The sequence below is a fragment of the Limanda limanda genome, chromosome 5 (genome assembly GCF_963576545.1).
Source record: "Limanda limanda chromosome 5, fLimLim1.1, whole genome shotgun sequence".
Lineage (NCBI taxonomy): Eukaryota > Metazoa > Chordata > Actinopteri > Pleuronectiformes > Pleuronectidae > Limanda > Limanda limanda.
The window spans coordinates 120537-140972 of NC_083640.1; the positions used below are offsets into that span (position 1 = coordinate 120537).

Here is a 20436-nt window from a genome sequence, read left to right on the forward strand (position 1 = left end):
TGATTTGTCAATTGATTCTTATTCAAATCACATTTCTACATCTCAAACATCAGTCATGTCTCAAAAAGACGCAGAAGAACGAGTCCAGGTCTGTGTTCCATCCAGACGTGATTATTGTAATTCCTTTGTATCAGTGTCCTTGTTGGAATCCACCAGAAGTGGCTACGCTAGCGGACGTTAGCACGTGCGTCGGTGCCTGGATGCTGCAGGACGATATCAGGACATTTACTCAGGAGCAGAATGGATGTTATGTTTGTATCTGTTGTCGATCACCAGTTACTTCAGTTGTGTTAGATTCTGCTATAACTTGTGTATGTGTGTAGGGGAAGCAGCTTTACTCTATAATTCATAACATGTGAATCTTTGATGAGAAAAACATTAAAACACAAACAGTGTGTGTGTGTGTGGGGGGGGGGGTCACCATATCTCTGATCTGATTGGCTGGCAGGTTGATATTGTTACAGGATTAGTTAACAGAGTCTCACCTGAACCATCTGTTCCAGCCCTGGTCTAACACCAGGCCCAGTCCTGGTTCTGGTTCCTGTAGATCTATGTGTCGGGTGAACGTGGGGGGGGCGGACTCACCATCAGTCGCTGAGCGCTGCTGCTGCTTGTGAGGAGTCGGTTGGTGAAGAGTGTGGAGATGTTCGTTGGATCGGAGCAGGAGTTGAAACTGTGGAGACTGAGGGGGGGGCTGCAGGTCGTGAGTCCAGCGGTGGACGAGCTGCTGGTCGTGGCGGCGGCGGTGATGTGGGGGGGGCTGCAGGTCAGGTCTGTGAGTCCAGCGGTGGACGAGCTGCTGGTTGTGGCGGCGGTGATGATGTGGTTCAGGTCGTTATCTGAGGTCGAGTCTGGAGTCTTCCTGAGGTCAAGAAGATGACCATCTTCACCTGCTGCATCGGCCCAAGACCATGCTGTGTTCTTCCAGAACATCCTGACTGTCCCCAGACCGGCCTGGATCCTACAAGACCAGACCAAGCCAGACTGGACTGGACCAAACCAGACCAGAGCAAACCAGGTCCTTCTAGACCAGACAGAGAGACAGGTGGTCTGGGTTGTCGTTGGCAGAAAGACGATCGAGATGAGTTCATTCAAAATTGGAACCTATGAACCATCAGGACTCAGAAGTTTAATCCTGTGACTTGAAGTCCACAGATTTTACTCCGTAGCTCTAAGATCTAAAATCCATGTCAGGTCCACAACCTGGTCTGTGGTTCTGTTTGTTCTTGAGGTTCTTGTTGTGCTAGGTCCCCTGGTCCGTGGTCCTGGTCCGTGGTCCCGGTCCGTGGTCCTGGTCCGTGGTCCTGGTCCTGTTCCCTGGTCCTGGTCCGTGGTCCTGGTCCGTGGTCCTGGTCCTGGTCCTGGTCCCTGGTCCTGGTACTGGTCCGTGGTCCTGGTCCGTGGTCCCGGTCCTGGTCCTGGTCCTGGTCCTGGTCCTGGTCCTGGTCCTGGTACTGGTCCGTGGTCCTGGTCCTGGTCCGTGGTCCTGATCTGTGATTCTGTTTGTTCTAGTTCTACGAGCTGCTGCTAAGACGTCTTGTGTCCTCTCTCTCTCTTGTCCCTCTCCTCTGTGTAATGTAGGTCGGGGCGAACGAGTGTCAGATCTCAGTGTGATGTCAGAGGGGATGGGGGGGTTCAAGGTATTGTGAGGGTCACATGGTTACAAGGCAGCTGCTCATCACCATGGTAACTGTTTGGACCCCTTGGGAGAGAGTGAGCAGGAGTCAGTGTTAATATATATCCACTGCTCGTTCGCCCCTCTCTCCCCCATCACTATAAATAGACAAAACATATAGATTCACATACTGGAAAGTGTGTGTGTGTGTGTGTGTGTGTGTGTGTGTGTGTGTGTGTGTGTATGTGTGTGTGTGTGTGTGTCCTATGGATTTCTCTTAGAGCTAGTGAAGTTAACATGTTAGCGTTTGTGTATTGATGTTTATATTTAAATATAAATATTTATTATCAATAAAAACGAGTTTGCTGCTTTGTACTTTATTTGTTCAATTTTGTTACTTTGATGATTTTAACTAAACCAAAGAATCAATGGATTGATAATAATCATCAGATCAATCAATAATAAAACATTGGTAGAGATGTAATGACGTCATTATGTGATGTCATTAATCAATATGATCTTTTAGCTCCGTGTTTGGTCTCATGTTCATAAGAAGCTGTTCTACTGAGCATCCTCCTCCCTCTGTTGGCCTCCCATTGGTCAGATCTGCTGTGATGTCACCCTGTCCAACAGATACAGTTTGATTTATGAAGATGATTGGTTTAATCTGGAACCAATCCCAAAGCTCATACAGCAGCTGACTGCCCCTGAGGGGAGAGACAGGTGAGACAGGTGAGACAGGTGAGACAGGTGAGAAAGGTGAGACAGGTGAGACAGGTGAGACAGGTGGGACAAATTTCAGACAAAGGTGAGAGACAGGTGAGACACAGATGACACAAAGCTGTCTCTCTCTCTCTCTCTCTGTCTGCCTGTATCTCTCTCTCTCCCTCTGTCTGCCTGTCTCTCTCTCTCTCTCTCTCTCTCTCTTCCTCTGTCTGTCTGTCTGCCTGTCTGTCTCTCTCTCTCTCTCTCTATCTCTTCCTCTGTCTGTCTGTCTGTCTGTCTCTCTCTCTCTCCCTCTCTCACTCTGTCTGCCTGTCTCTCTCTCTCTCCCTCTGTCTGCCTGTCTATCTCTCTCTCTCTCTCTCTCTCTCTCTCTCTCTCTCTCTCTCTCTCTCTCTCTCTCTCTCTCTCTCTCTCTCTCTGTCTCTCTCTCTCTCTCTCTCCCTCTGTCCGCCTGTATCTTAATGTGTTTGAAACCCTCAGCTGTATTTTTAATGTGTTGAACTACATGATGATATTGTTTTTTTAGCATGTACATGAACCTGTTCTTAGCATGTTAGTAACATGTTCACTACACGTTGTTAACATGTAGTGAACATGTAAGTAACATGTGACACTACATGTTGTTCGTGTTATGGCCACAAATAAAAGATGAAAATCTGTCTCAACCTTGTAACCAGATTATAAATGAGGACGCCAACCAAGTATTGAGTTCAATCAGACGGTAAACTTTATTTACAGAATGTAAATTAACAAATTATCAAGATTTTTCAATCTATGGAAAATTGGAGGTCAAAAATAACCAAAGGATGAGGAAGGGTCCACAAGGACTGAAGGACCCTTCCTCCCCTAACTAATAAAGACCAAGATGAAACTGGATAGATGTTCACAAGAAGCAACTTCCTGTTCTTCACTCAACACGAGTCAAACAGAAACTTAGTGATCAGTGAATAAAGCTCAGTCCCTTGTGAGGATCCTCTCCCAGGACACACACATGCTGATGGAACTGAACACATAAACACAACACATCAACACAACACATCAACACAACAACACATCTACACAACAGGATTCACTACATGACAAGTTTGTAACTTCATGTTTAAAGTGTTTTAATGTCTGATGGAGATGAAGGAGCAGATGAACTGAAGAGCTCCCGATGGTGAAGATGTGAGGAGACATGTTGTGTATCAAGAAGTCTGGTTGTGATCATCGTCCATGTGTTAGCGAGATGTTAGCGTGTTGAACTACATGTTGTCAGCTTGTTTTTAACTTGTGGGTTTACATGTTGTTGGCATGTGACTCCTGTGACAGACTGAACTAAATCTGATCAGATTATCATCCTGCCGCTCGCTCGGTGTCTCAGTGTCTCGCCTGCTGCACAGCAGATGGTCTCTCGACTTGTCATGAAGCTTTAACTCGAAAATACATTTTCAATTGGGATTTTTATCATCGTCAGACGTCGTGTTGATCCTGAAGACAGACAGGTAATTTAATTGTTGATTTCAGTGATCACTCAGACATCCTGTCTGAGTTTTATTTAAAAACAATTACATGCTTCATGCTTTGGAGGTTTGATTTCATACATGTGATTTAGATTATTTATTTATATATGATTGTTAGAAAACATATGTTTGAAAAATTAACAAGTTGAAAACAACTTTTGATATTTGAAAGCACAAGAATAAATATGTATATTTCCTCTTGTTTTCTTTGGTGATACGATGATAAATCAGTTTATGTCTGGTCAACTGACCCAAGCGCTTTATAACTGACCCAAATACTTTATAACTAACTCTGACATGTAACAAGTAAACCGTTATAACCAACTCTAACATGTTATAACTAACATTAATAAACAGTTGAATGATGTATGTTTTATGTGATGATAACACACAGACAACAAGTTAAGCTATGAAATAAAGTTTAACCCGATACACACATTGAAATTGTTTGTAAAATGACTGTTTAGTTTGAATCAGCTTAGATTCTCAATAAATCAAATTTTGGTCAGATAAGAACTGATCACAGTTTTTTCGAATCAGAGGTTTTCGAACGGGACGTTTGACTGTGACGAGGTGTTTAAAGTCTCTAACTCTAACCCTATGTGTTAATCAGTAAGATTAAAGTGATGCTGACAGACACAGACACTGAGAGTCTCAGAGAACTGACGACCAGCTGCTGCACGTTACTCCAGACTGTAAACAGGTTCAGTTATTCACGTGTTCTGTCATCGTCTGACCAAGAACCTCAGGAGATGGAATGTTCTCTGGTTCTCTGCAGAAAGGTTCGTTAAGGTTTCTGAGATTCAAAATGTCGACTTCAGAAGTTCAGATTGAAGGGTTAATAGAAGCATGAACGTTTTAATGTCCTTTGGTTTTTTAGCATGTGTATCGTCAAATGCAGCATCTGATGGAGGCGGAGCCTGGACTAAGACTCCATCGTGATAAAGAGGATAATGAGCCACCTTCATGTTTTTTGTGCTGTTTGTGTTTCAGGATGATGGTGAACGATCGATGGACCATCATGAACAACAGCAGTTCAGAGCTCGACAGCAAGCGGCCAAACAAACACAAGGTGAGCCCCCCCCCCCAACAGGTGCTGTGTCAGCCAATGTCCACTCTGATGTCAGGAGCTGTGTGGTAAACCCAAGGTGTGATGGTCATGGTTCATGGTCAGCGTTTTAATGTTTTGGACAGCAACCAAACTTTCTACTTAGGTCATGAGTTCTCTCCAAGAACCCAGGAAGTAAGGAGCTCATCAACAGTTTGACTAAAAGGTGCTGAAGCTGAAGTTTGAGAAATCAGAGGAACCTTGGTGGTCGGGTCTGGATCAAACTATGGTACTGTGGTACTGTGGTACTGTAGTACTGTGGTATTGTGGTACTGTGGTACTGTGGTACTGTGGTACTGTAGTACTGTGGTATTGTGGTACTGTAGTACTGTGGTACTGTAGTACTGTAGTACTGTGGTACTGTGGTACTGTGGTACTGTGGTACTGTAGTACTGTGGTATTGTGGTACTGTAGTACTGTGGTACTGTAGTACTGTAGTACTGTGGTACTGTGGTGCTGTGGTACTGTGGTACTGTGGTACTCTGGTATTGTGGTACTGTAGTACTGTGGTACTGTGGTACTGTGGTACTGTAGTACTGTGGTACTGTGGTACTGTGGTACTGTAGTACTGTGGTACTGTAGTACTGTAGTACTGTGGTACTGTGGTGCTGTGGTAATGTGGTACTGTGGTATTGTGGTACTGTAGTACTGTTGTACTGTGGTACTGTGGTACTGTGGTACTGTAGTACTGTAGTACTGTGGTACTGTGGTACTGTGGTGCTTTGGTACTGTAGTACTGTGGTGCTTTGGTACTGTAGTACTGTGGTGCTGTGGTACTGTGGTACTGTGGTACTGTAGTACTGTGGTACTGTGCTACTGTGGTACTGTGGTACTGTGGTACTGTGGTGCTGTGGTACTGTAGTACTGTGGTACTGTGGTACTGTAGTACTGTTGTACTGTGGTACTGTGGTACTGTGGTACTGTAGTACTGTGGTACTGTGGTACTGTAGTACTGTGGTGCTTTGGTACTGTAGTACTGTGGTACTGTGGTACTGTGGTACTGTGGTATTGTGGTACTGTAGTACTGTAGTACTGTGGTACTGTGGTATTGTGGTACTGTGGTACTGTAGTACTGTAGTACTGTGGTACTGTGGTGCTGTGGTACTGTGGTACTGTGGTGCTGTGGTACTGTGGTACTGTAGTACTGTGGTACTGTGGTACTTTGGTATTGTGGTACTGTGGTACTTTGGTGCTTTGGTACTTTGGTACTGTGGAACTGTGGTACTTTGGTACTTTGGTACTGTGGTACCTGGGGTATTGTAGTACTGTAGTATTGTGATACTGTGGTACTGTGGAGTAAGGTGCTGATGCTGCTAGTGAAACCATAATGATGTTACCAGGGCAACCAAATGAAACACTTTTCTCCGTTCAAACTGAAAGACTAATACCGCCCCCCCAGAAACCTGAGCGAGAGAGAGAGAGAGAGAGAGAGAGAGAGAGAGAGAGAGAGCGAGAGAGAGAGCGAGAGAGACAGAGAGAGAGAGAGAGAGAGAGAGCGAGAGAGAGAGCGAGAGAGACAGAGAGAGAGAGAGAGAGAGAGAGAGAGAGAGAGAGAGAGAGAGAGAGAGAGAGAGAGAGAGAGAGAGAGAGAGAGAGAGAGAGAGAGAGAGAGAGAGAGAGAGAGAGAGAGAGAGGTGGAGCAGACGACACAGAGCTAATCTGTTAATCTAAAATTAAACTGTCCGGTTAACACGTCTCTAATCTGCTGCAGCCGGTCACTTCACAGATTAAATCTGAAGTTCAAGTTCAAGTAGAAATCATATGAAAATCAAACAGTAGTGTTTATGTTGAAATGTTGAAGAGAATGTGTGTGTGTGTGTGTGTGTGTGTTCAGAAGTGCTGCAGCTTCCTGTTATGGTTCGTCATCGTGTTGATTGTCATAGCAGCCATCGCCACAGCAACCGTCACCATCTTGTACCTGAACCAGTTTCCTCTCCCGTTCATCAGCAGGTAACACCTGTCTGTCTCTCTCCCTGTCAGTCTCTCTGCCTGTCTGTCCCTCTGTCTCACCTGGTTCAATGTTGCCATGTCAACAGGGGCGGAGTCTCTTCCTCACCTGTGATTTCCACCAATTCCAAAGAGTCTGGAGCCCTGGTGACAGTGTCACGTGTCACAGCAGGAGAACCAATCAGCATCTTCCTGGACCCCAACTGTCCGGACTACAGTGAGAGCCTCCAGCGGTGGGAAGCACTGCAAAGCTCTGTGCTACGAGCGCTGACCAATCACAACGCAGACGACTGGCAGGACATAGGACTGGTCCAGAAACTAGCCGAGGAGCTGAAGGTGTTATCAGGCCACGCCCACAACCTGAGGGTGGAAGCTGATTCTCTGAAAAGAGGTCAAGGTGTTCTGGACCAGCGACTGGACGGACTGCAGAGCGAGCAGAGTGGCGTCCTGCAGGTGAGTCCTGGTACCAGGAAGTCTCAAAGTGAACCAAAGAAAAGCCTCAGGTAAATGTGCTCCCCCCCCCCCCCCCGTGCAGGTGCTGACGGACGTTCACTCAGGTATGTCCAAGTTGACAACAGGTGTCGGTGATTCTCTGCTCAGCCTGCAGAGGGAGACTGAGAGTCTGAGGAGACTGAAGGCAGAGCTGCACAGACACAATGAAGACAGAGGTACACAACTGCACAACAACGACAACTCCTCCTACAGAACCCTCTTTCTCTTTCTCTTACCCGGTGATGCTCTCTCACCCTCAGCGGTCAGACCCAGAGACTGCAGTGATGTCATGGCGTCTGGCGTCTCTCAGGACGGAGTTTATTCTGTTTTTCCGACACATGACCCCGACGGCTTCATGGTCTACTGTGACATGACAACTGACGGAGGAGGGTGGACGGTAAACACACACAGAGTCAAAGAGCAGCGCCTTCTGCTGGTCACCAGATGAACTGAAAGAAGGAAACTTGTTTAACTTGCTGAATCTGTGTTTGTGTGTGCAGGTGATCCAGAGGAGGCAGGATGGTTCTGTTAACTTCTTCAGAGGCTGGGAAGCCTACAGAGACGGCTTCGGACAAACAACAGGAGAACATTGGCTGGGTGGGACACATACACACACACACACACACACACACACACACACACACACACACACACACACACACACACTCACTCACACTTACTGATAGAATAACTGAGCAGATGGATGATTATCAATAAATGTTTTAAAGACTTTATAAAGCACAAAACAAATCGTTTGTCACACCACAGAGCGACATGTAAATCAACCTCCCAGACAAAAATTTGAATGCTTAAAAAACAGCAAGTATTAAAGTTACGTGCAAAAACCATGAAAAAATGAGTTGCTCTCCATAACTGGGTTTGACCGAGGAAGCTTCTCTAGTTCTTACTGGGATTGGACTTCTCTATTGACGATGACTGACAGACAAATGAGTGATTCTCCGCCTCCCTCTGGCAAAGTATTACATCGGGTCGCGTTCACGGAGGACCAGGGGTCAAAGGAGGAGGAGCTCCAAAGGTTTGATTCCGCCCGCGGCCCTTTGCTGCATGTGCTCCCCCCCTCTCTGTGCTTCACAGCTAGCTCTCTATCCTATCCAAAAAATACAGGCCAAAAAAAAGGTAAAGGAAAAAATAAAGAATATGAGGACATTACAGTTTCATGAGCTCCTTGATGAAGGGTTTGATTGTTTAAGACTTTACATGTGAGGAGCAGGATGTTGATATCCAGAGTTCCACAGGGAGCCGGTGCAGAGAAGCTCAGAGCAGTGAGATGATCTCTTCTGGTTCCTCTCAGCTCTGGTGCTGCAGCCTCTTGGACCAACTGGAGGCTTCTCACAGACTCACTGGGATGTCCTGATGATAAAGACTCACACTGATCTACATCAGTACATCTATGGTGTCAGATGCTGCACTAAGATCCAACAGGACGAGTATAGAGACAAGTCCATTATCTGAGGCCCTGAAAAGGTCGTTACATTTTACAGCACTTTCTACGTGTGATGATTCTAAATCCTGACTGAAAGAGATGTGGACGTGTTACACTTGAACATGCAGAATCAAACAGAGCAGGTTATTGATGGACAGGTTATTGATGGACAGGTAGGGAGAGGTGTTGTTGAGGAATGGCCCTGCTAAGTTTACGAGTTAACTAAGTGAACTAGTTAAATAAATTGGGCGGCTGTGGCTGAGGGGTAGAGTGGTCGTCCTCCAACCTGAAGGTCGGCGGTTCGATCCCCAGTCTGAACAAGCATGCCGAAGTGTCCATGGGCAAGATGCTGAACCCTCAATAACCCCCCCATAGAATAACAAAGTGCTGCAAGTAGATGCACTGTATGAATGTGTGTGTGAATGGGTGAATGTGAAACTGTACTGTAAAGCGCTTTGAGTGGTCTTCATCAGACTAGAAAAGTGCTATATAAATACAAAACCAAATCCATTTAAATTCGTGTGAATTAAAACAAAAAGAGGAAGAGCTCATAACGCTCTATCTGTCTGTCCACCTGTCTGTCTCTCCACCTGTCTGTCTCTCAGGTCTACAGAGCATCTACTCCCTCACCAGGTCAGGTGGTGTAGAGTTACGTATCGACATGGCTGACTTTGATAACGCCACAGCGTTCGCTCGTTACGCCGATTTTTCTGTCGGTCGAGACTCAGTGAATCCAGAGGAGGACGGATACCCGCTGACCGTCGACCAGTTCTCTGGAACTGCAGGTACTTCTACTACTGTACTACTAGTGCAGTACTACACATTGTACTGCACACTGTACTACAGAACCAACAGATGACCTCTGACCTCTCCAGGTGATGCCCTCCTGAAGCATTCTGGAATGCGGTTCACCACCAAAGACAGGGACCAGGACCAATCGGAGAACAACTGTGCATCGTACTACCAGGGGGCGTGGTGGTACCGTAACTGTCACACCTCCAACCTGAACGGCCAATACCTGAGAGGAGGCCACGCCTCCTACGCCGACGGTGTGGAGTGGTCGAGCTGGACGGGCTGGCAGTACTCGCTCCGCTTCACCGAGATGAAGATCCGGCCCAATGCCAGACCAGAGTCCTGAACTCTGACCCTGAACCTGGACTCTCTCACCTCCGAGTCCAGAACATGGACTCTGACTCGAAACAAACCTGTGGGTTCATGTTTAACTGATGATGGAGGATTAGAAACTAAAGTCGTACTTGTTTGAGAATAAAGTTTTTGACTGCGATGGTATTATTTGTTTCAGTTGATCTTCAAAGAAGTTTCATAATTTCTCCAGAAACAATCAGATTGTCACGAGTTTGGGTTCAGAAGAAGTGGAACTCCAGAGAGAAAGGGTTCCACTCGCTGCATATTTTGTCTCTTTCTCATAATATTCCAACACTCTGTCGTATTTTCATCCTTGTAAAAATCCATTGTGTTAAAACAATTAATTTATTTATTCCCTGATCTTTTCTGTAAAAATTCAAAGAAGTTTGTCCAGCAGGTGGAGCTGTTTTCGGATTAAACTTTACGCTTCATATTCGTCATCCCGTGTTGTCTTTATTCAGTTCAGTTTTATTTGTGTAAATCTGAACAGCATCAGAAGGTTCTTCACACAGTGACACATAACGTTATTGTTAAGTAAACACTGTTAAAGATAAATATATGACCGGTTCTGACAGGTTCTTGTTTCAACTGCTGCAGAAAATATTCAAGAGACAAGGTGAAATGTTTTCTGAGAACTTCATCTGTCTGTCTCTCCCTCCCTTCCTCCCTCTCTCTCTCTCTCTCTCTCTCTCTCTCTCTCTCTCTCTCTGTCTTCCTTTGTCTCTCTCTCTGTCTCCCTTTGTCTCTCTCTGTCTCCCTTTGTCTCTCTCTATCTCCCTTTGTCTCTCTCTCTCTCCTTTTGTCTCTCTTTGTCTCCCTTTGTCTCTCTCTCTCTCCCTTTGTCTCTCTCTGTCTCCCTTTGTCTCTCTCTCTCTCTCCCCCTTTGTCTCTCTCTGTGTCTCCCTTTGTCTCTCTCTCTGTCTCCCTTTGTCTCTCTCTCTCCCTTTGTCTCTCTCTCTCTCTCCCTTTGTCTCTCTCTGTCTCCCTTTGTCTCTCTCTGTCTCCCTTTGTCTCTCTCTCTCCCTTTGTCTCTCTTTCTCTCTCCTTGTGTCTCTCTCTCTGTCTCCCTTTGTCTCTCTCTCTCTCCCTTTGTCTCTATCTCTCTCTCCCTTTGTCTCTCTTTCTCTCTCCTTTTGTCTCTCTCTGTCTCTGACGTCTGTTTGTCTCCGATAAAACAAAAAAACAAGAATGTATCAAATATTGATCAAACAGTTGTGACACATTCAGGTTTAATACACAACAACAAACAATAGTGATGATACCAGTGATTATTGTCATGATTATTAAGAAAGGAAGTAATAAATCAGATAAATGCATCAGATACGATCCTTTATTAAAATGAGATGATCTTAGATCACGTTTGCCACAAAGTGGCTGTGATTTCTCTAACCTGCAACTATAAGTAAATTCAAGAAGGAGGAAGTTGTTGCAAAGGATCATCTGCAATGGATTATGGGATGTGTAGTTCCTTTACAGTCTTGTGCTTTTGACTTGTTTGTGTTTTTGCTTTGAGTCAGATGTGTTATTGATTCATCTCGCAGATGAAACTCTTGAAATTATTTCCTTCTTCTCTCGTTAAACTGCGGAAGTTACCGACCTTAAGGAGCTTTAGCGCCCCCGGCTGGAGTGGATCTGCGGACATTTACTTCCGGAAACAACGCCGACGTGATGACGTCAGTGAGGAGGACGCTATTGCGAATGTCAAAGTCAAAACCTCCCCCCGTGATCCGCGGGAAAACTGAAAAAATGGCGACGGTAGAAGTTTAGCGCCGGAGATACAGAGAGACAGAGAGACAGTAAGAGACAGAGAGAGAGACAGAGAGAGACAGACAGAAAGACAGTAAGAGACAGAGAGAGACAGAGAGAGACAGACAGACAGTAAGAGACAGAGAGAGACAGACAGAAAGACAGTAAGAGACAGACAGAGACAGACAGACAGTAAGAGACAGAGAGAGACAGACAGAAAGACAGTAAGAGACAGAGAGAGACAGACAGAGACAGACAGTAAGAGACAGAGAGAGACAGAGAGAGACTGACTGACTGACAGAGAGAGAGACTGACAGAGAGACAGACAGATAGAGGGATACGGAGACACAGATCACCTGTCTGTCTCACTGCAGTCCGACCTGTCTGACGCACCAGAGGAGGTAAGACATTCACCTGTCTCACTGTGACGTGTGTGAGAGAGTGAGTTTGTGAACTAACTAGTTATGACTAACCCGGTTTATTAGTTATATTATACTCTATATATGTTTATGAGTTGTATTATATATACTTGTTATATTCATTAGATATCAGTGCAGACATGTTTGTCTGATCACCTGTCTCACTGACTATCTGTCTGCAGGATGTTTGAGGACCTGATTGAAGACTTCTGTGGTCTAGAGCCAATGGTGGCTCCAGGGGGCGGGGTATGTCAGAAGGGGCGGAGTCTTGATGAAGAAGAAGGGGAGGGGTCCAGTCTGAGTGTTGGACAATTCGTCCTCTGTCATTGGTCAGATGGACTCTACTACCTGGGCAAGATACAGAGGGTAACACACACATGCATACACTGACTCACACACACACACACAGAAACCCACACATAGACCCACACTAAAAAACTTTGATTGGTTTCCGTAAATCTCTGCTGTGATTGGTCCTTTTGCTGTGATTATAAATCTCTGCTGTGATTGGACAGGTGAGCTCGTCCAGACAGAGCTGCTTCGTCACCTTCGAAGATAACTCCAAGTTCTGGGTTCTGTGGAAGGACATCCAACACGGTGAGAGGGAGACAGGTGGACAGACAGGAAGTCTCACACTTATTCTCCATCATGTTGTCTTTTCTGTCTCACTCTTTCTTTGCTCTGTGACTCAGAATGTTTTTTCCAATCACATTGCAGCTGGAGTGCCGGGTGAGGAGCCTCAATGTTCTGTGTGTCGTGGGGTGGGGCCAAACTCTGATGGCCAATCAAATCCAACCAACCAGATCCTCATCTGTGGGAAGTGTGGGATTGGTGAGTGAGACAGACAGACAGATAGAGAGAGAGAGAGAGAGAGACAGACTGTCACAGCATGAAATTAGAAAGAAAGTGGGGAGGAATGTGGCAGCGGGTAGAGAGAGCAACTCCATTTGGGGGAGATGAGTAATCCTGAACCCCCAGCCCTACCCGGGGGTCCGGGTGAGAGTTTAACAATGCACTCATTTCCTTATTCAGGTTACAGTTTTCTCTGAGAATTGATTTAGTTTCCAAGCAAAGTTAGTTGGTCACTGAAATATCCTGAACTGAATCGATATTTGAACAAATCAAATGGAATCAAACTCAACCCTATTCATGAAATTACCAATACATGTGGGAACTGTCCAGAAAACTTTCAACCAGCGCTTTGTATCTGTCAGTGGGGGGGGGGGCATAGTGTCTTTGGTCTGTGGACAATTGAATATGTCTTCTTCTTGGTCCTCAGATAAACTAGTGATCACTATTTGAAAAAATAACATCAGGAACAGGAATAAAGAAAACTCAGTTTGATGAGAAACATTGTCTATAAACTCTTCACTGAAGATAAACCAGGTAGGATGAACACAAAGTTTCAAACAATAGAAGTGACAGGATATTGTAGAGATATTTGAGGACGACTCACTTATGACAATAAATAATTCTGAAGCATCAACACTGGACAATACAACACATTACAAACATACGTTTACAACTGGGACTGAACTCGTTTGACTTAATATTCTGGGTCTGTCTTCTCTGTCTCTCTCAGGTTTCCATCAGCAGTGTCATGTTCCTCCTGTAGAGGGCAGCAACATCCTCAGTCCCTGGTTCTGTAGACGCTGTGTGTTTGCTCTGGCTGTCAGGGTATTTACACACACACAAACACACACAAACACACACACAAGCTGCTTTCAAATATAAAGTCTGCAGATCCTCTGTATTTTCTCTGGAGGATCACGTGTGAACACAAATGTCAGAGTTCTACTTTCTCCTCCTGACCTCCTGGTATAAAGTATAAATCCAGGAGAAGTGATGTATGACCTCTGCTGCAGAGGTCATCTGATCATGTTTACATCACCTACCGACATCAGCTCTTATCAACGCAAACTCGTGTGTCAGCACTTTTCACCAGAGAGGTTTGTTGTAGTTTCTTCATGTTTGTGTCCCGTGTTAGAACCTCCTCACCCCCCCACTCCTCCACTCACACAGTGAATCAGTGGAGGATCTTCTGCTGTTCACACATTGACTCCTCCAGACTTTCTGTGGACTTTATATCAGGGGCCGCAGAAACTCCGGAGGCTCTCAATCAGAAATTTGTGTTCACACATGCACCTTCTCCAGAGAAACTCCAGACTTCAGCTCAGGTCTGGAAGCATCTTCACACACATACACACACACCATCATCGTCTCTTCATCTCCAGAGGAACTTACAGTGTGTGTCCTCCTCACAGAAAGGGGGCGCTCTAAAGAAAGGTCCAGTAGCTAAAGCTCTGTCAGCCATGAAGCAGGTGCTGTTGTACGATCTGGACTCACTGGACTGGGACTCTCAGCACCGGACCAACCAGCAGCAGTGCTACTGCTACTGTGGAGGCCCCGGAGAGTGAGTTCAGCCAATCACAGACCAGCACATACTGACTCATCTCATGATGTCATCGGTGTCCAGTGTGTCACAATGATGATGAAGCTTGTTGTTGATCGTGTGTGTGTGTGTGTGTGTGTGTGTGTGTGTGTGTGTGTGTGTGTGTGTGTGTGTGTGTGTGTGTGTGTGTGTGTGTGTGTGTGTGTGTGTGTGTGTGTGTGTGTGTGTGTGTGTGTGTGTGTGTGTGTGTGTGTGTGTGTGTGTGTGTAGGTGGTATCTGAAGATGCTGCAGTGTTTCAGGTGTCAGCAGTGGTTCCATGAAGCTTGTATCCAGAGTCTGAACGAGTCCATGATGTTTGGAGACAGGTAACCTGACACCTCACCTGTCCTCTGACACCTCACCTGTCCTCTGAGACCTGTCCCCTGACAACTCACCTGTCCTCTGACACCTCACCTGTCCTCTGACACCTCAACTGTCCTCTGACACCTCACCTGTCCTCTGAGACCTGTCCCCTGACAACTCACCTGTCCTCTGACACCTCACCTGTCCTCTGACACCTCACCTGTCCTCTGACACCTCACCTGTCCTCTGACACCTCACCTGTCCTCTGACACCTCACCTGTCCTCTGACACGTCCCCTGACACCTCACCTGTCCTCTGACACGTCCCCTGACACGTCCCCTGTCCCCTGACACCTGTCCCCTGACACCTGTCCCCTGACACCTGTCCTCTGACACCTGTCCCCTGACACCTGTCCTCTGACACCTGTCCTCTGACACCTGTCCTCTGACACCTGTCCCCTGACACCTGTCCTCTGACACGTCCCCTGACACCTCACCTGTCCTCTGACACCTGTCCCCTGACACCTGTCCTCTTACACCTCACCTGTCCCCTGACACCTGTCCCCTGACACCTGTCCTCTGACACCTCACCTGTCCTCTGTCTGACTCTCCACAGGTTCTACCTCTTCCTGTGTTCGGTCTGTAGTAAGGGGACAGAGTACGTCCGTCGTTTGTCTCTCAGGTGGGTGGACGTGGTTCATCTGGTTCTCTACAACCTGTCCGTCAGCAGCAAAAAAAAATACTTCGAGCTGGACGAGATCCTCGCCTTTGTTTCCGCCAATTGGGAACATCTACAGCTCGGAAAGGTGACAAATTGAGTCAAACTAGACCAGGACCAGACTAAGCTAGACCTGGATCAAACTAACTTAAAGTAACTCTTGTTTGTTTGTGTCTTTGTTGTGTAGCTGTCAAATACTCTTCCAGCAGACAGGGGGCAGCACCTTCTGGATGCCCTGAACAAATACAAGAGCAAGTAAGAGCCACACAGCTGCAGCATTATCCCCTGATTCAGCTGGTTCAACATATCCGTTCTCTCAGTTATCCAGCTGAACCTAACAATCACAGTCAGGCTAAGTGGTCACATGATGCTGGTTAGCAACTCATTAAGTTAATTGTGGGTTTCCTCTAGATATGAGCATGTGCACATAGAAGGGTCGGGGTTAACTGCATTACTGTTTTACAGCTTTTAGTTAAAGTGTTTGCAATTCCGAAAGCAGAGTTTATTTCTGTTGTAAGACCAGAGATGTCTCAGGAGTCGAACAGAACCCAGGTCTGTGGAATCAGAGATCCCTGTGTGAGCAGCGAGCAGAACCTGAACCAGAATATGATTTACAACATGAACCAACATGATGGTCCCGTCAGACCCGGGTCGAGTCGATGCTCAGCTGAGGGTTCACCTGCAGGTCTTTGCTTCCAGTGATGCTCCAGCTCAGATAACTCTCTGAGATACAACAATTATTTTACTTCAATTATGAAACATCCTCTTGTTACAGCTTGCACTGAATGTGGTTTCTGTGGGTCCTGCAGTCTCATGACCTTTTATGGGCATTGGTGGGGCGTTACTAATTAGGAAAAACTGGCGCGCTTTCAACTTATGAAGAAATATATGTGTCTATAACACAGACCTGGTCTCCAGTTTAAGAACGTGTCATGAATCTGACGTAGAGTCTTCTTAGAAAATTTTAAGTTTAAGAAAATTCTTAAGAAGAAACTGTTGAATGAGGCCTATTGCTCCTACATGTCAGGTTGTTCTGTTCGGCTCCAGCAGCTGACAAGGTTTATCATCAGATCTCTCAGAAACTCATCAGATGAACTCAAACGATCTGAAGACCCTGGTCCTCCTCAGAGACTCTAACAATCCTCATCAGCTTATTGCCAACTTAACCTTTAGCAGGTTAGCTGTTCAGCATAAGTAACCATGGTGATGAGCTTCGCAGCACTGAAAACTCCATGATAGTTTCCCCGATAACTGCAGATTCTGCTTCGTAGTACAGGCTCCTGGTTCTCTTGTGCAGGTTTCTTTGTGGGAAGGAGATAAAGAAGAGGAAGTGCATCTTTCGTCTGAGGACCAGAGTTCCGCCTAACCCCCCCTCCAAGCTTTTTCCTGAGCGTGCTCAAAACGAAGGGGGCCAGAGCCTCAAGAACGGTGTTGACAGAAACAGGTAGTTGTCATGGTGACAGTGTGGTTACACCATTACCTGACCTGCTCAGTCATATGACGCTAATGTGCTGTGTTTGTGTTCAGTGCTTCAGCCAAGAGGAAGAGGAGGAAGTCCAAGTGGCTGCTGGAAGACGCCATCCCTAACGTACGAGTCTTTTCTTCTGTTTCCTGTTTCCTCAAGTGTCAAGATCAAGAGACAAAACGTTTGTTTGTGTTGTTTGTAGAACGAGTCGTCCTGCAGCTGGACGTCCAACCACCACATGGCCAACTTCTTTGACTTCACCCTGGATGAACTGCAGAGCCTCAAGAGGTGAGACCAATCAATAGACTTCAAATAATAAATAATCATCTGATCACTGGCACCATGTGATTAACTCCTCCAATAATCAGTCAGCTGATCAGATTTGATGTCCTCCCCTCCTCCAGTAGAACCGTCAGTATCGATCAGGAATCCACTGACGCCTCCACTTCAGGTTCTGCTACGACCAGCGCCTCCTACCACCTCAGGTAACTGTCGTTACCGAACTGTTAACTTGTGTTAACTAACACTGAACTAATATCAACTTATCATTTACTTATGTTCACAAACACTAAACAAACCATTCAATGTTAAAGTTGACGTTAACTCATGTTAACTAACATTACTCATGTTTTCTAATACTAACTAACTGTTATCTACTATTAAATAACCCTTAGTAGACCTTATACTACTAACTAACAAACCATTAACTAATGTTAACTTATATTCACTCATATCGTCTTACTTTAATTAAACGTTAACTCAAGTTAAACTAACATTACTTGTGATTATAACAGTAACTAACCGTTCATTAATGTTAACTAATGTTCTTACAAACATCCTCATTATGCCCTATTTTACTGAGTGTGTAACAAGTTGACCTCTGACCTCAGGAGGAGGGTGGGCAGCAGGAAGAGGAAGCTACCTAGCTACAGCCAGTGGGCCAGTCGCAGCGAAGCAGGGGAGGAGCTTACTGGGATCTTGGAGGATCCAGAAGCTATAACCCACGCCCATCTATCATCAAACTCCTCCCATTTCCTTTCCAACCCCTCCCAGCTCCACTCATCCATTTCCTCGTATTTTGGAGGGGCGGGCAGACTGACCAATGGGGAGAGGTACCAGGTGTTGGCTCGACGAATCACTCCACAGGGGACGGTCCAGTACCTGCTGGAGTGGGAGGGGACAACACCATATTAGGACGTTTTCCTGTTACGCTTTGATTCCTCTTCCTCCACTCACTGGTTCTACTGATTGGGGGAAATCTGAGCTCATTTAGTTTTTATTTCTATGACGACGATCCACCCAACTCATCTCCTGGTTCCAGGGACGTTGATGTAAGTCAATGTTTTTAAGAACACTGACGTCTTTTATTTGACAGAAATAGATAATGAAAGAACATCTGTTCCCACGATGACATGTTAGACCCCAACATCAAAACATGTCCTCACAAAACCCTGTTCGCTATAGTCCTCAGTCTGTCCTCCTGTCCCCCCCCACTGTGTCCCTGTAAACCTGTATCAGACACGTGACCCCGTAAACCGCTTTGATGTTTTTCATGTGTTTGGAGGAATCAGGAGTAAAGTTGAAAATAAAGTGAAAACAAAATGGTTGTGTATGAACAGGCACAAACACACTCAGTAGTGTTGCATTGTGTGTTTTCAGGAGTTTAAACATGTTTGTTCTTATTTGTAAACGGTCAGTGGCTCCTGTAGTTTCCTGTAGCGCCCCCTGGCTGTCAGACAGCACAGTGCCTCACCTGTCCTCACAGTTAGTAACATTTCTGGTGCGTTGTTAAAATTACCATCACTTTCTACCTGTGACCATCTGTCGAGATCAGAGCTCATATACCAAAACTACAAAAATGATAAACTACAAATCCCAGGCTCCCAGAGCTGTGATCTTGCACTATAACATTCAGTATCTATGCAAACTTCAAGAGAAACTGATAATCGATCACAGATATTGATCAGTGATAAGGAGCTGTGTTTTGTTCATGTAAATTAGATAAAGTTTGATGTTGGCTCATAGCTAACAGCCCATTGTTTAGAATGAGGAATGCTAACAGTGCTAATAGTGCTAACAGTCTCTGAGCTGTCATACTGTCACTCTGTCACTTTAAACCTCCCCCTCGCCGCCATGGCAACCAGGCTCCCTTACCATTGGATGGTTGTTGTGATCATGTGACTATTTGTCTATTCAGCTGCCAGCTGTCTCTGGAATAAAAGATGATTGTTGACCTTTGAACCGTCTGTGTGTGTACATACATGTTTTTGTTCCAGTATGAACACTGACGTTGTCAGGACCAGAATACCTCCTGGGGACACTTGACGTCTTGCTCAAGGTCAGAGGTCAGAGGTGAATTGAGGGGAAATAAGGTTTGAGTTAGTCATGAACTGGTCCTGGTTAATGTTAAACAAACTGTTTTCCACAATGACAAAAAGACTTGATGAAGGAAGCTGCACAAGCCTGTGTGTGCGACAGGTGATAATCTGTTAAAACCATTAAGGTGTTAAGAACACGTGAATCATCAAAGGGTCCCGTCAGACAGACGGGTGCTCAGACAGACGGGTTACCTGGACTAATGACAAGAGACAGAGACACACGGGAGTCTACGTCTACCTGTCTGTAAGTTTACCTGTCTGGCTCTAAGTGTGTCTGTGTGTTTACCTGTCTGTCTCTACATGTGTCTGTGTGTTTACCTGTCTGTCTCTAAGTGTGTCTGTGTATTTACCTGTCTGTCTCTGAGTGTGTCTGTGTGTTTACCTGTCTGTCTCTACATGTGTCTGTGTGTTTACCTGTCTGTCTCTAAGTGTGTCTATGTATTTACCTGTCTGTCTCTGAGTGTGTCTGTGTGTTTACCTGTCTGTCTCTAAGTGTGTCTATGTATTTACCTGTCTGTCTTTACATGTGTCTGTGTATTTACCTGTCTGTCTCTACATGTGTCTGTGTGTTTACCTGTCTGTCTCTGGACGTGTCTGTGTGTTTACCTGTCTGTCTCTAAGTGTGTCTGTGTGTTTACCTGTCTGTCTCTAAGTGTGTCTGTGTGTTTACCTGTCTGTCTCTAAGTGTGTCTGTGTATTTACCTGTCTGTCTCTACACGTGTCTGAGTGTTTACCTGTCTGTCTCTACATGTGTCTGTGTGTTTACCTGTCTGTCTCTACATGTGTCTGTGTGTTTACCTGTCTGTCTCTAAGTGTGTCTGTATTTACCTGTCTGTCTTTACATGTGTCTGTGTGTTTACCTGTCTGTCTCTACATGTGTCTGTGTGTTTACCTGTCTGTCTCTAAGTGTGTCTGTGTGTTTACCTGTCTGTCTTTACATGTGTCTGTGTGTTTACCTGTCTGTCTCTACATGTGTCTGTGTGTTTACCTGTCTGT

General features: G+C 45.6%; 2 protein-coding genes across 2 annotated transcripts; both read left to right on the forward strand.

The window, feature by feature from the left end:
• The first annotated feature begins 4837 nt into the window (after positions 1 to 4837).
• LOC133002257 (fibrinogen C domain-containing protein 1-like) lies at positions 4838 to 9972 on the forward strand. The gene is made up of 8 exons (XM_061072029.1): positions 4838 to 4915; positions 6786 to 6901; positions 6988 to 7351; positions 7434 to 7566; positions 7651 to 7787; positions 7891 to 7987; positions 9440 to 9619; positions 9710 to 9972. The coding sequence occupies exons 1-8, from the start codon at positions 4838 to 4840 to the stop codon at positions 9970 to 9972; spliced, it is 1368 nt and encodes a 455-aa protein (XP_060928012.1).
• Positions 9973 to 12044: 2072 nt separating this feature from the next.
• phf19 (PHD finger protein 19) lies at positions 12045 to 18310 on the forward strand. The gene is made up of 14 exons (XM_061072050.1): positions 12045 to 12127; positions 12328 to 12511; positions 12661 to 12742; positions 12863 to 12976; positions 13728 to 13822; positions 14410 to 14558; positions 14808 to 14903; positions 15496 to 15685; positions 15785 to 15852; positions 16895 to 17041; positions 17125 to 17185; positions 17265 to 17350; positions 17467 to 17547; positions 17953 to 18310. Exons 2-14 carry the CDS (start codon positions 12329 to 12331, stop codon positions 18254 to 18256), a joined length of 1656 nt encoding a protein of 551 aa, XP_060928033.1. The 5' UTR covers positions 12045 to 12127; position 12328; the 3' UTR covers positions 18257 to 18310.
• Positions 18311 to 20436: the final 2126 nt, after the last annotated feature.

Excerpts from the sequence above, each read along its gene's own strand:
- LOC133002257 (XM_061072029.1), top strand. The coding sequence starts at position 4,838 with ATGATGGTGAACGATCGATGGACCATCATGAACAACAGCAGTTCAGAG. Across the intron at positions 7,567-7,650 it reads CAGACACAATGAAGACAGAG|CGGTCAGACCCAGAGACTGC; the intron begins GTACACAACTGC and ends TCTCACCCTCAG. Across the intron at positions 7,788-7,890 it reads CTGACGGAGGAGGGTGGACG|GTGATCCAGAGGAGGCAGGA; the intron begins GTAAACACACAC and ends TTGTGTGTGCAG.
- phf19 (XM_061072050.1), top strand. The coding sequence starts at position 12,329 with ATGTTTGAGGACCTGATTGAAGACTTCTGTGGTCTAGAGCCAATGGTG. Across the intron at positions 13,823-14,409 it reads TGTTTGCTCTGGCTGTCAGG|AAAGGGGGCGCTCTAAAGAA; the intron begins GTATTTACACAC and ends TCCTCCTCACAG. Across the intron at positions 17,351-17,466 it reads GAACTGCAGAGCCTCAAGAG|TAGAACCGTCAGTATCGATC; the intron begins GTGAGACCAATC and ends CCCCTCCTCCAG.